Consider the following 15,540-nt stretch of genomic DNA (forward strand, 5'->3'; position numbering starts at 1 on the left):
TCCCGCATGTATTTAACAGTTCCAGTCATCCAATAGCGTGTTTCCCTCATCCGGAATATTTTGATGCAGCAAAGCTGTCATGATTGCCAAAACGAAGACACCTGGGGCAATCGTTTGGCGCGCAGGAGCGCGCTCTCTGATTGGCTGGCACTCTCTTCTTAAGCTGTCTGCGCCCAGAGGAGAGTGTCAAACAGTACTTGTATCTCTCTGTGTGTTTCGCCGGATTACCAGTACCAAAGACTTTTCCCGCCTGATTCCTGCCTGCCTTCTGTTTTGATCTGTTTTTGCCCCACGTTTACGACCTGCTCTCCTGCCCTGGCCATCGACCTGCCCGCTAAGCTGTACCGATCCTGCCTACCTGTCACGGAACTGCCATTCCGTCCGAAGCGGCTGATGACCGACAAACGCCGGCGTCCAAAGCAACCTCTGACAACTCATTCTAATAATTCCTTTAAAACAAACACAGAGATTCTGTCCTGGTTCATGACAAAAGCATTATGGGACTTGTAGTACAGAGACCGATGTGACACACGTATTCCGATTGACTTGCTAAGAAAAAATTAGTGTTCGTTGGTTTCTTCGGGAGAGTTTCCATGTTATTTTTTGCGCCCGACAGTTGCATCCATCCATGTTTAGTGTAAGTCTGGGATTCTGGCAAGTCAAGCAAAACTTGTAAACACATGAGCAAACAAGCACGGGTAATATTTTGGGGCGCACGAATGAAATCTCAGTTAAATACTGAAACACCATCATGACGTTGTACTTGTGTTTAGGATACTTGTGTCAGGACCAGCACACAGGGTAGACCCAATCGCGTAACGTTTTCTCACAATTGTATTGAAAGATAGAGGAAGGGCAGCGCCCGCGAGCCGATGCTCGCTGGATGCAGGAAGCCAGTCGCTCTCGCAATCGGATTGTGATCCAAATACGGAAATGGATCTTCCGTGGCGGGCGATGGCGGTGTCAGGAATGAAAAAAACAGGTCGATAGCCGGGACAGGAGAGCAAAAACGTGGTCGGGGTCAGAAACGTGTCGTAAGCCGGGACGAGAAAGCAGAGGTGATAGGATAAAAAACGGGTCGTGAGTCGGGACGGGAGAGCAGATGTGGTCGGGATCAAAACGGGTCATAGCCAGAGACAAACGGGAGCAAAAACGGGACAGGCGGGAGTAAGGGTCGAAAAAGGCTTGCCTTGTAAAAACAGAGCTTCGCAGACGGACTGACAACAGGGGGCTGACAGGACTGGGTTCAAATAGTGACAGGGAGGCAATCAGAGCGTGCAGAAGTTGGCGCCAAATGAGCTAGCACAGGTGTAAGATAAGAAAAATTAGTAAATCATTTTTTAAAAAAACTAAGTACCATAAAAATGTAGTTTATGTCATGTTATTAAACGTTATTCAGGTAAATTAAATGTTATTAAATGTTATTTATGTCATGATTACTGATTCGGGGCACCTGCGGCTGCGCTGTTGGCGCCAATAGCCACGGTACCTGATTGGCTGTTGGACTCTTTTTAAACTCCTGTCTTCCGAAAGGAACCCATCAGACCGTCTGCGAACCTAGGCTCTCGGCTAGGCAAGCTTTTGTACTCTATCCTGCCCTGTTTCCTGCCTGTTACCTGTTGTCGACCTCTTTTCTGGACCCGTTTCTGCTTTTGCTCCTCCGTCCCGGCCATCGACCTGTTTTTGCCCCGTTTCCTGCCTGATACCTGTCGCCGACCTCGTTTCTGGACCCGTTTCTGTCTCTGCTCCTACACCCCGGCCATCGACCTGTTTTTCTCGCTGCCAACGACTACCCTCGCTCGTTACGGAAGTTCCCCTTCCGCATTCCTGCTATCTGCTACTCGTGACCGACGATCATCGGATCGTGGATGCAAGCACTGTTCTCTTTCTTAATAAAAACGGAGTAATAGAACGCTATTGGGCCCCGTCTCCGTTTCTGTTCTGTGACAATTTAGACGTTGGCCATGAGGGCAAGGAATAACAGATTTTGATGGGCGCACACAAATATGAAAAAAAGCCACCTAAACAACTACAGATTTTAGGTAGTAATTTTTTCAGCGTTAGATTTTTACCATTTTTATTCAAAAGGGCTGGATTAAATAGTATGTGGCCCTTAGGTTGTCGCTGGCCCACCCCTGTTCTACTTGAATGAACTTGAACTAACCTCTCTGGAATTGTTGTACCGTATTTTCCGCACTATAAGGCGCACCTAAAAGCCTTTATTTTTTTCAAAAGATGACCATGCGCCTTATAATAGAGTGCGCCTTATATATGGATCAATATTAAGACGCAAAGTCTTGCAACTAAGGCAAGCAGCCGCCGACTAGATTTCCCCCCGAACGCCAAGTAATATGTGGTGTATGCTGGGATTTATTTACCGGCGTTTCATTGGCTAACCAATGTGTCAATCATCATTTGAATCGATCACTATTGGCTAAAGTTATTCGGAGGTCAAGGGGCGGATCCTTTTTATCATTTACAGGCTGGCATTGGCTTAAACGGCAACACAAAGCCTGCAATTGGCCAAAAAAGATGTGTCAATCATCAGTTGAATCGATCACTATTGGCTAAAGTTATTCGGAAGTCAAGGGGCGGATCCTTTTTATCATTTAGTTGGCCGAAAAAGATGAATGTTTATGGCACGTGGCTGACGGCATAGAGAAAGCATTTTTTTCTATTCTGTATTTGAAAATATTTTATTCTCCTGGATTTACTACCCTCACAGATATAAGAGGACATTGGCTGCACATTATTATGAACACAACGACTTCGGTGAGCTACTCCGGGTTTTATATTGTCCCTGTATCTTGTTTCAGACTGAACTCGATGTTTCTGTGATAAGCGGTGCAGATAATGGATGGAATGGAGTGTCTATTTTTAAATTCAACTCAATTCCAAGTGTTTATCGTCATATGCACAGTAAAGATAAAAGAAAAAGAAAGAAAATAGATACTAAGGAATGGTTGGCATTTCTTGAATCCCAAGACTTTAACCTTCCGAATGATGGAAAGATGCATTTGAGTGACATCTTACGGACACCGCATCCGCACGTGTTCTCGACACGTACTTGCTTCTTCGCAAGCTTTGGGAATGTTAAGGGGGTAAGAAGTTGGACTGAACTATCTGACTGTTTTGTCCACGTTCCCATTGTAGCGCCTTATAATCCGGTGCGCCTTATGTATGGAAAATATAGGACCAAAAACTATTTTTTCGGGGTGCGCCCTATAACCCGGTGCGCCTTATAGTGCGGCAAATACAGTACATAACAAATAGTGGAAAACAATTAAATTGCTCCCATTTTCTGTCCAGATATTTTCAAACTCTGTTTATTTGGGAGGCGGAGTTTATCATTAAGAATCCAACTCTCTAAAAACCTAGTTCAAGAAATAGCATTTGATTCTTTTGTGTAACAAAGCCTTCGGTCATGAATCCCAGTTAAGGGGGAAAGATCAACACTTCACATCAGGATACAACAATAAATATGAATATTTGTGCGGAATAAATACATTTTGCTGTATTATTTGTGCCATATACATGTATTTCCCCTTGAACTTGCTTATGTGATATCAAAGCGCGGACAAAATGGAAAATTCTGCTTGTGCTTCGGAAATTTTTCGATAACGGTCACCCGAGGTTTCATTTCCGGTTCCATTCACGATCAGGTATCAGCCGTTTTGAGATTGGATTTTTTTTTTTGAAAGTGCGCTCGGTCAAACATTTCATTTTAATCACAAAATGCTGTCTTTTCTGCCCCTTTTTTAGATATCTTCCTGGCCCCCGCCCCTAGGTTGACCCACCCTCCCAGTAGTCCTGGTCCCAGTTTATAGCGGAAGGCGTATGTGCATTGCAGAAGTGTTGGGCCTGGCTGCCAAAATGTAGATGGCGCTCTCCTTCAGGAAATCCACCCATGACGTTGGCCTGACAAGTAAAAAAAGCACACAAAAAAAGTTCAGAGTTTCAACTTGCAAATGAGGCTAAAGTTAAAAAGTTGAAATATTTTCTCTGTTGAGTATGTGTTAACAAAGCCTAACTGAGTTCCAAGAGCCTTTATGGGGAAAATCCACTGCTTTTATCTTACTTTTAGCAACAGTATTCAAGATGTGCAACATTTTAGGTAGAAAAGAAAGGGGGCAGGGGAGGGTTGTAGAGTGATTTTTATGCTTGTCGTCGCAGTTTTTGTTAGTTTAGCATGAAAATGCTTTTTTTTTTTTTTAAAAAAACACTTGTAAATTAGTTTTCCCATATAAATTATTTATTTTCTTCTTTTTATCTCCCAAAATACTATTATTTCATTTTGTTTTTCAAAAAGTCTAAGTAACAAAAACTACAATTATTCAGAATATTTAAGTAAAATTTCCCCAAATATTATTCATGAATTTTATGTCATGATTACTGATGTGTATCGCCTGTGCTGGCTCCTTTGGCGGCAATTGCCTCGGACTCTGATTGGCTCCCGGTCCCTACTTGAACCCAGTCCTATCTGTCCCCTGTTGTCAGTCCGTCTGTGAACCTCAGTTATCACTAGGCAAGCCTTTTTCGACCTTGACTCCCACCTGTTTTTTGCTCCGTCTGTCCCCCGGCTTCGACACGTTTTTGAGCTTGACCGCGTCTACTCTCCCGTCCCGGCTTTCGACCTCTTTTGTCCCTGACCACGTCTACTCTCCTTTCCTGGCCTACGACTCGTTTCCGACCCCGACCACGTTTTTGCTCTCCTGTCCTGGCTACTGACCCGTTTTTCCGTTCCCGACACCGCCATCGCTTGCCACGGAAGATCAATTTCCGCGTTCAAAGCGACCTACTTCACCGGATCGTGGGCGCAACCCTTTCTCTTTCTTCCAATAAAACTTGTGAGAAACATAACGCCATTGGGTCTGGTTTCTGTTCTGGTCTTGACATTTTACAGAAATTCGAAGTCATTTCCCCCTGTTTTAACATAGACCCAATGCAACCCAAACCCCAAAATAAATGAAAAAAATTCAGTATATTTGAGCTTGTCTAAGAAATGCCCGATCTGACCGAGACTGCAATCATGACCTGAAGCCAGGAGGTGGCAGCAGGGAGTTACAAAGTTTCATATTCCGTACACCACCTTTTAACTTTTAAATAACTCTATGATTGATTTGTGGTTTTTCAAAGTACTTCGATCAAAGTTATTGGTGTTCAAGCAATGGCCCCGGGGCCTTGTGTATTTTTAATGTCGGCAGTTTTACTAAACACGACTATTGTTATACATGTAGCCATCTTTGGGAGATTTTATGAGTTTGTAAGGATATCTTTAAATAAAATCAATGATATCACTTATTAAGTCTTATTAAGAAATCTGTGTTTGAGGTGTATAAAAAGAATGGAGTTCTATTTCAATAGCTGTCACGGAATCAAAGATAATGGATAACTTTTTTTAAGGCTACTATTTTTGGGAGACATTTTTCCAAAGCGTCTTTTTTTTTGGACGGCATGTCAAAATGTAGGCAGCACGGCGGCGCAGTGGTTAGCGCTTGTGCGGCACAGTTCATGTCATGGGAACCTGTCGTGGGTTCAAATCCAGCTCCAGACTTCCTGTGCGGAGTTTGTATGTTCTCCCCGTGCTTGCGTGGGTTTCCTCCGGGCACTCCGGTTTCCTCCCACGTTCCAAAAACATGCATTTCAGGTGAATTGGCCGGTCCAGATTGTCCCTAGGTGTGAATGAGCGAATGAGTTGTCTGTCCCTGTGTGCCCTGCGATTGGCTGGCAACCAGTTCAGGGTGTCCCCTGCCCACTGCCCGGAGATGGCTGGGATGGGCTCCAGCCCCCCCGCGACCCTAATGAGGATAAGCGGTACGGCTGATGAGATGAGATGAGATGTCAAAATGTCCTGTGATGATAATTTAACAGGACAATAAAATCCCCTTGAGGGACATTTGTCGGGTTGTATCAGTAGAATTGATTATATATGAAAATAAATTCCTAAAAAGGTTGGTATGATGCAATTTGTCACGACCAGAACGGAATCAGGACCCAATTGCGTAACGTTAACCACAAGTTTTAATGATAGAAAGATGAAGGGCAGCGCCCGCGATCCTGTGCTAGCTGGACGCGGGAAGCAAGCCGCTCACACAATTGGATCTTGATCCGAATACGGAAGTGGTTCTTCCGTAGCGGAAAATGGCGGTGTCAGGGACGGAAAAAAAGTCGATAGCCGGGACAGGAGAGCAAAAACGTGGTCAGGATCAAAAACGGGTCGTAAGCCGGGACAGGAGAGCAGACGTGGTCGGGATCAAAAACAGGTCGTAGCCGGAGACAAACGAGGAGATCGGGAACGGACAGGTGGAAAAATGGGTGCAAAAACGGGACAAGTTGGAGTCAGGGTCAAAATGCTTGCCTTGTAATAACAGAGGTTCGCTAACAGACTGACAACCGGAGAGTGACAGGACTGGGTTTAAAAAAGGGACATGGAACCAATCAGGTGGCGCAAAATCAGCGGGCACAGGTGAAGCTAGTCAGTAATCATGACAGTAATTAAGCTCTTCAAACGTGATCTCATTGGCTAACGTTGATGGTTATAGGAGTCATTTTAGTCTGTTTTTTTGTGTGTATGCTTTGTTTTTGCCCAGTTTCTGAGTTTCCGGGTACGCTTGGCAGCAAGATGGCGGACAATTATAACAGCTCCCTCTTAGGTGAGGCTCATGGTCTCATCTCATCTCATCTCATTAGCTGTACCGCTTATCCTCATTAGGGTCACGGGGGGGCTGGAGCCCATCCCAGCCATCTCCGGGCAGTGGGCAGGGGACACCCTCAACTGGCTGCCAGCCAATCGCAGGGCACACGGGGACAGACAACTCACTCGCTCAGTCACACCTAGGGACAATTTGGACCGAAATGCAAATCCCTCAATATACAGCTTTTTTTTTTAAATGCACGTTTAGAAGGAAAAGGGTGAAGTCTGAGAGTGATTTCATGCTTGTCATGGCAGTTTTTTTGTTAGTTTAGCATGAAAATGGTAAATTAGGATTTTTGTGAATTAGTTTTCCCCTAGAATTTTTTCTTTCTTCTTTTTTTCTTCCAAAATACTATTTTTTTTTAATTCATTCTTTAGAAATTCTACATGTATTCCAAATATTTAAGTAAGGAGGTGCTAAATAATACACATTGTCCAAGGTGAAAGACCCATTGAACGCGAAACCTTTTTTTTTTTAGAGGCTGGCCAAGAAGCAGCAGTATCAGATCATTTCTTCCTCATGCCATGAGGCTCTTTAACTCCACCCGGGGGAGTAAAAGCCCACATTATACCCCACCCCCACATTTGCATATTACCCTATTTTTATTACAGTGCGTATTTTCCGAAGCACTATTTAAATACTATCTATCTATCTTTCTATCTATCTATCTATCTATCTATCTATCTATCTATCAATATAAAAAATGAATTCTTGAAAACAAGAAAAAAACGGAGGTGTTGTTTGGATAGTAACAATTTAAGATCATTATAGCCCTGTACAAATGAAGCAAGAGCTGTTTTCATTTCATTTCTTCATTATCCTCATGCTGAGGTTTTTGAGTTTTTCCTTGCCCTCATGTAGGTTTTAGATCAGGGGATGGTGTATTAATAGTCTGTTGTCTGTACAGCCCTTTTAGACTCCTTGTGATTAAGGGCGATACAAACAAACATGGCTTAGCTTGACTTGACTATATCGAGTGAGTGCAACTGTCGTTTAATAGTACTGCTTTGATTCCTTGATCTCCACATCAATTTTCTGTTCGAACAAGAGTATCGGCCTTGTTACGTGTCTACCGACACTCTTTCTCAAGTAACTGCGTCTGTCAGGTAATAATACATCTTTGAATTCTAAATATTTGTTTACAAGTCAATTTTTTCTAGGTGTGAAATAAATAAAGAGTACAAACCGATTGTCGTGGTTTTCGTTTTGTTGGTTGACCAGGCTGCTCTCGCACATGGGCCCCACCTGACTTATACTTCAAAATAAAACACACACACAAAAAAATGCAATGTTAATTGACGCACATCTGGAAATCTATGTCCCAAGCGGATGATCCGACTGTCTCGCTTTTTAGCGAGTAGCCAAAGATCCACCCATGTCCTCGATGTGAGGCATCCCTCTAATATTTTAAATATTTTTTTTGGTTATTTTCTCGATCATCGCGGATTTTTTTATTATTAATTTTTAAAACAACAACAAAAAAGAACAGTGACGCTAAAAAAGAACATTTTCTTACACAGTTAATAGATAAAATATTTTCCGATTAAAAAAGTATAATACTAGGATAAAAATATGATCTATTGCAAATTAGCTTAATGTAATATACTTTTTTTCAAGTATCTTTCTAACCACTGTTTGACTCTGACTTGTGTACTGGTGAACTAACTCCTTATTATTTTTGGTTATGTGCTGTATTGTTTTACCGTTTTTCTCATATATTCGATTTTTTTTCTACTGAATTATGAAGCGATTTTCCGTTCCTAATATATTTTTTATATTTTTTTTACAATTTTTAAGTAATTTTTTTCCTCCAAAATTCATATTTTTGCAGCACTCGTAATTTATTTTTCACAAAAATATTTCGTTTTTTTTCTCCCAAAATACTACATTTTCATGTATTTTTCAGAAATACATTTTATTCAGAATATTTAAGCAACATTTTCAGAAAAATTATTTTTGTTTTTGAATATTTAATTTTGTTTGTGTTTTCCAATAAAATAAACATTTTGGAAGGATTTTAAACATATTCTCGCAGTACTTTTTTTGTTTTACTAATTTATTAAAATTGAAATATTATTATCTTGATTTGACTGGGTTCATCTTCCAGTAAAATATTTTTGGACTGAATTTTAAAGTTATTAATACTGAAAATATTTTGAATTTTATTAATTTTTAACAGGATTTTTGGGCAAATATTTTTTATTCAACCAGAGTTTCAAGTTATTATTCCAATAATATATATGTTTTATGTTACTGTATTTTTAAGTCATTTAAAAAAATAATATTTTTGTTGACTTTTTAAATGAATTTTATTTCCCTCAAAATATTTCTTTTTAATTTATTTACTCTTTATTTTTTTCCAGTAAAATTATTTGTTTTTTAAAATTATTATTGCAGTAAAATACGTATTTGTTCTACCATTGAAATTGAATATTAAAGTTATGTATCCTGTAAAAAATGTTTTATAATTGTTTGCCATATTTTCATTCAAATATTATTTTTTCTTCTACTATACGTTTTTATTGAAATGATGTAGATTATTTTTCAATTAAAATTGTATTTTTTCATACTACTATACATTTAGTGATTTATTTTATAGTAAAATATATATTATATTTATTTTACTGAATGATAAAAAAACACAATTATTTCCAACATTTCTTCAAATATGAATTTGTGACTCACCCGCAGCCCAGAGGAGCGCAGAGTCCCACTAGCCTGTGCCGTTAGCGTAGCATGTAGCATGTAGCATGAAGACAAACAGGTGAGCAGGATGAAAATGAGGCGTGCGAAAAGTGACACCAGACGGGGATTAAGCACATGCGGTGAGGCTCATTGGTTGGTGGATCGTCGACACGAAATGAAAATAAAACGAGAGTATCAAATAGTAAATGATGCTCGTCGCAAATGTGCTAATCGGACAAAAATAGGACAGTCGGAAAAAAAACACTGGGGCAAAAATGATACATTTTGGGTTAATTCATCATTGGATTTTCTGAGTTATTTAAAAACAATAAAAATGACCCCAAAAAAATAAATACATCAAATTAAATTGAATATGTTTCTATTTTTCTATTTTTTAAATTTAGAAATGTGTATTAAATTTGTTAAAATATCATATTTAAAAAATACAAATGAGAAAAAATACATATATATATATTTGAATGCCTAAAGCACGCATAATCATCTGCAAAAATTTTAAATCTTTTCTAAATGTATTAATATATCTCATCTCATCTCATTAGCCGTACCGCTTATCCTCATTAGGGTCGCGGGAGGGCTGGAGCCCATCCCAGCCATTTCCAGGCAGTGGGCAGGGGACACCCTGAACTGGTTGCCAGCCAATCGCAGGGCACACAGGGACAGACAACTCATTCGCTCATTCACACCTAGGGACAATTTGGACCGGCCAATTTACCTGAAATGCATGTTTTTGGAACGTGGGAGGAAACCGGAGTGCCCGGAGGAAACCCACGCAAGCACGGGGAGAACATGCAAACTCCGCACAGGAAGTCTGGAGCTGGATTTGAACCCACGACAGGTTCCCATGACATGAACTGTGCCGCACAAGCGCTAACCACTGCGCCGCCGTGCTGCCTTGTATTAATATATGCTAAACCCAATTGTAGCCCTAAGGATAATAGCATGAGGCCCTGCACCTTAATATAAATGTTTAAAGGGACAGAGCGTAATCTTAAATATACAAAACTTCAATTTGACCGGATGTATGGGGTGAAACGTGCTCTGGATGTGAGGTCGGTTAATTTGACGGATGCAAGAGTGTGTCTCATCTCATCTCATCTCATTAGCCGTACCGCTTATCCTCATTGGGGTCGCGGGGGGGCTGGAGCCCATCCCAGCCATCTCCGGGCAGTGGGCAGGGGACACCCTGAACTGGTTGCCAGCCAATCGCAGGGCACACAGGGACAGACAACTCAAGTGTGCTAGGATTAAATGTAAATGGCAAAGCATAGTTAAGAATGACTGTTATCGACGCATATGATGCAGAGGGGGTAAACCAGTGTATGCTGCCGGACCTCTTTCCTGTTAAAGGGTTGCATGGCACAGCAACTCACCCCTTGTTCTGCTATGGGCTTAATGTTCGGTGTCAGGATGGGAAGAGCGAAGTAGAACGAATGTTTGGTGAATGGGAGTGTGGTCTTGACTCAAGCTACCTCCAACTAAGGGGATATAGCTTTGATATATAGATAGATAGAAGAAAACCCTAAAAATTTGACAGTAAAACCCCCACAAAATCGATTTTTTTCATATAAAAAACTCGGAAAAGGGATTATTTTATTTAAAAGCACACAAAAATGATGGAAAATTTCTCATCTAAATTATTTTGTTTATTTATACCAAACAAAAAAGGTTGTATTTTTCCTTAAATGACTGGATTTTCTTGAAAATCAGGTGCTTGTATGAATACATAAAAATTTTAAAAATTATAATAAAAAGAACAACAATTCCCAAAAATGTATTTTATTTTCATAATAAACTAAAAGGGTTTCATTTATCACTACATTATTTTGTTTTACGGATATTTCTTGCTTATTTTCCATAAAAAATATATTTTTCTTTAAATTAATTTATTTTGTGCTATATTATTTGAGACAAACCAGAAAATTGGGTTCTCTTATACATCAAAATATTCATAAAAAAAAAGAAAATAAAAAAGATTGATAAAATTTGTTTTTTTACGTTTTTTTTGTTTTTGTTCAGTTTGTTTATACAGTCATTAATGTACTTTGTTCAAATTTGTCTTGAAATGTAGAATTTTGCTGGTAGTAAGAGTGGAAAATATTGAAATCTGGTGCAAAATGGGACGAAAGTGGGCCATGTTTCTACTTACATCGTGTAAAGTCCTTTCACACTTGCAATTTCTTGAAATTTGGAATTTTACTGATTTTACGAAAATAAAATAATGAAATTTGCTGCCCCCTGGAGTTCTGGAGTTGCATAGATGCATAAACTCCACTACTTCTATGTCCTTGTGGCCAAAATGTGCCGGTTTTCAACTTACATAGTGTGAATGCCTCCCACAATTGCAATTGCATGAAATTTGAATTTTACTGATCTCACGAGAGTAAAATAAATGAGATCTGTCGCCCCCTGTAGTTTTGGAGTTTCAAATACACATAAATTCCACTTTTTCTATGTCTGACTGTCAAAAAAGGGACAAAAACGAGCCGTGTTTCCACTTACATAGTGTAAAATCCTTTCACACTTACAATATCTTGAAATTTGGATTTTACTGATTTTACAAAAGTGAAATAATGAAATTTGTCGCCCCCTGTAGTTTTGGAGTTTCACATATACATAAATTCCACTTTTTCTATTTCTGAGTGTCAAAAAAGGGACCAAAATGTGCTGTGTTTTTCCACTTACATTGTGTAAAGTCCTTTCACACTTGCATTATCTGGAAATTTGGATTTTACTGACTATACGAAAGTAAAATAATAAAATTTGTCGCCCCCTGGAGTTTTGGAGTTACACGTATGCATAAATTTCATTATTTTTATGTGTTGGACAATGTAGCCAAAATGGGCCAATTTTCAACTTACAAGGTGTAACTTCCTCCTACATTTGCATTTTCTTAAAATTTAGAATTTTCCTAAAGGTTCGAGTTGAAAATTCTCAAATCTGGCGCCCCCTGGAATAACAGAAATAAAGATACATAGATTCCCCTATTTATAAGAGGGAGTCAACCTGACCACAATGGGCAGATTTTTGACTTACATAGCGTAATTCTCTTGGGTATTTGCATTTTTAGTGTTTTAGCGCTTAGTCCTGGATCCGAGTCATCCAGGACACCAGTAACGATCAAAATGGGTCAACAATTCTGGATTTTAGATAGATACATCCCAAAAACAAAAAGCCCTAAATGGGTCCAACTATTATTGATTGTTAATGGTTTTGACTGACCTGACGTCGCAGGACTGCGGGTCTTTACCATTCTTTAGGAACCAGGACTGCTGGGCCTGGAGACACTCGCTTCTGGTCACGAACCCGTCCCGATCCGAGTCCAGATTCAGGAAAACCGAACGGGCCGAGTCTCGTTCCTTGGCCGTCAGCAGGCGGACCAAAGAGTTCTAAGGAATCCAGTGAGCTAATGTTAGCACAGTCATCAGAAATTCGGGATTCAAGACCATTCGTTTTTTTGGGCTGATGTCCTGGATCAGATTGTGAATCGGAAGAGTCCTAGTTGGTCCACAGAAAAACCTGATCTTGTGTTGCCTTAATGTTGTTAAAAATTGAGACTGTTCAGTGTTTGATTCTGAATGTATTCAATATGAATCATTTTACAAAGTTCTAGTTTGGTAACATTTTTGTTTCTGATGTCAGAGATTCAGGATTTGGTCTAATACTGTTTTTGCGGACCACGTCCTAGACCATTTTGGATTGTTGGTCCACAGAAAAACCTGAACTAATGTTTCTTAGATATTATTAACGATCCAGACTGTTTGGTGTCCTATTACGATTCCATTCGTTATGAATCGGTTTGCAAGGTTCTGATTTGGTTGCCAATAACAGAGATTCATGATTCAGTCCGATACAGTTTTTTTGAGCTGATGACCTAAATTGTATACTGAGTTGGGACAGTCCTAGCCAGTTCAAAGAAAAACCAGAACTAATGTTTCTTCATGATCATTAAAGATCCTGACTGTTTGGTGTATTATCACGATTCCGTTCTTCATAAATAGGTTTACAGGGTTCGGATTTTGTTGACAATATCAGAGATTCAGGAATCAGTCTGATTCAGTTTTTTGGGCTGATGTCCTAGACAATATATCGGATTGGAATAGTCGTAGTCGGTCCACAGAAAAACCTGACTGGAATTGCTCCAATAGTGTTAAAGATTCACACTGTTTGGTGTAAGATTATGATACGATTCGTTATGAATCAGTTTGCAAGGTTCTGATTTTGTTGCCAATATCGGAGATTCCGAATTCAATCCAACACTATTTTTCCGGCTGATGTCCTAGATTGTATACGAAATTGGGACAGTCCTAGGCGGTCCACGGAAAAACCTGATCTTGTGTTGCTTCAATATCATTAAAGATCCAAATTGTTTAGTGTACGATTCGAATCGTTATGAATAGATTCACGAGGTTCTGTTTTTGTTGCCAATATCGGAGATTCAGGATTCAATCCAATACTATTTTTCCAGGCTGATGTCCTAAATTGTATACAAAATTGGGACAGTCCTGGTCGGTCCACAGAAAAACCTGATCTTGTGTTGCTTCAATATCGTTAAAGATCCAAATTGTTTGGTATACTATTCGAATCGTTCTGAATAGATTCACGAGGTTCTGTTTTTGTTGCCAATATCGGAGATTCAGGATTCAATCCAATACTATTTTTCCAGGCTGATGTCCTAAATTGTATACAAAATTGGGACAGTCCTGGTCGGTCCACAGAAAAACCTGATCTTGTGTTGCTTCAATATCGTTAAAGATCCAAATTGTTTGGTATACTATTCGAATCGTTCTGAATAGCTTCACGAGATTCTGTTTTTGTTGCCAATATCTGAGGTTTAGGATTCGGTCTGAAACTGTTTTTTGATGTCCTTGATAACTTCCTGGATCAGGACAGTCTTAGACAGTCTTATATCAATAAATATCGAGATTGCTCAGTGCTTGATTATGATTCGGTTGGTTTTGAATCTATTTTTGAGCTTCTGATTCAGTTACTTGTTTGTGTCCAATATCGAATATTTGGGAGTCAAGACGATACTGCTTTTTGGGCTGATTTCCTAGACAATTTTTCGGATAGGGAAAATTTTTTTCAAAATACGCTCCAACATTGTATATCGATAATTATTGAGTCTGTTCCGTGTTGGATCATGATTTGATTCATTTTGAATTAATTGACTAAGTTCTGATTCAGTTACTTATTGTTGCCAATCCTTTTTATCCTCCAAAAAAATATAATATGATTAAATATGAATAAGATTACTAAATTTTGTGCAGCCTTGGGGAGTAACGAAATACATGGAACGGCAAAAGCTGTGTGGATTTGTTTTCATTTTGTTTCTATCGCATTTGATGTTAGTTTTGCCGGAGATCAAAGAGATCAAAGCCAGGAGAGAAAGCTTACCACGTGTTGTGAGTCATCATTTGATTCATGTTTAGTTTCTTTTGTCTTTTATTAGTATATTTGGTATCGAAGTAATCCAAAAGTAATTGAAAGTAATCCAGTTAAAGTAACCCTACCCAACCCTGGATAATCGATACGGTGGATAAAGGGATATTTTTTCGATAATCGACCGATTACCTGCGTCCGAAACTTTGTGAGAACGGCCAAAGACTCAAAATAGAGGAAGTCGGTCCACTCCACGTGTCCCTTCCCTTCCGGGTCCATGGCGGCAAACTGGGCCAGGACTTCCTCTTCCTGTAGGTCGCTCAAGTCCTTCTCGAACTGCTGCTTGGAGACGAAGTGCCGATACTGCAGCAGCTCGTCCGATACCAAACACGATTCTGATTGGATATCGTTTGGTGTGAAAAGACCGTTGGGATTCCATTTTGAGGACCAAACTGACCTGGGATGATCTTGCACTGCTTGAAGGTTTCCATCAGGCTGTACATTTCTTCGTCCGTCAACAGGAGGTTCAGGTTGTCCTAGGGGTGAAAAGGCGGGGCTTAGTCATCTGGGCGTGGCTTACTTGTTTGGGCGTGGTTAGCCCTCAAAGCACGCCTTTAAATATTGAGTTCAGAAACAAACTAGAAGTACAGAAACTCAGAGTGACCAAAAAGCAGCGTTTTTATTTTTATTTTGTAAAGAAAAAAGTGACCCGCGACCCTACTGAGGATAAGCGGTGCAGATATTGGATGGATGGATGAAT

The 15,540-nt window shown here is 39.7% G+C and overlaps 1 protein-coding gene across 2 annotated transcripts in view; it reads right to left on the reverse strand.

The window, feature by feature from the left end:
* Positions 1-1,426: 1,426 nt before the first annotated feature.
* The window catches only part of phf24 (PHD finger protein 24), a 35,599-nt gene continuing 21,485 nt past the window's right edge, over positions 1,427-15,540 (reverse strand). Inside the window, exons 4-9 of one of the 2 annotated variants that reach the window (XM_088319809.1) lie at positions 15,238-15,316; positions 14,973-15,175; positions 12,621-12,787; positions 9,381-9,413; positions 7,882-7,950; positions 1,427-3,918 (exon numbers count right to left, since the gene is read on the reverse strand). In XM_088319809.1, the coding sequence (XP_088175935.1) occupies positions 3,822-3,918; positions 7,882-7,950; positions 9,381-9,413; positions 12,621-12,787; positions 14,973-15,175; positions 15,238-15,316 (648 nt within the window). In that variant the 3' untranslated portion in view covers positions 1,427-3,821. The remainder of the gene's footprint in view (positions 3,919-7,881; positions 7,951-9,380; positions 9,414-12,620; positions 12,788-14,972; positions 15,176-15,237; positions 15,317-15,540) is intronic. The other variant, XM_088319810.1, reaches the window with a different exon arrangement.

The sequence above is a fragment of the Urocampus carinirostris genome, chromosome 16 (assembly GCF_059441175.1).
Source record: "Urocampus carinirostris isolate Australia breed hairy pipefish chromosome 16, RoL_Ucar_1.0, whole genome shotgun sequence".
Taxonomy (NCBI): domain Eukaryota; kingdom Metazoa; phylum Chordata; class Actinopteri; order Syngnathiformes; family Syngnathidae; genus Urocampus; species Urocampus carinirostris.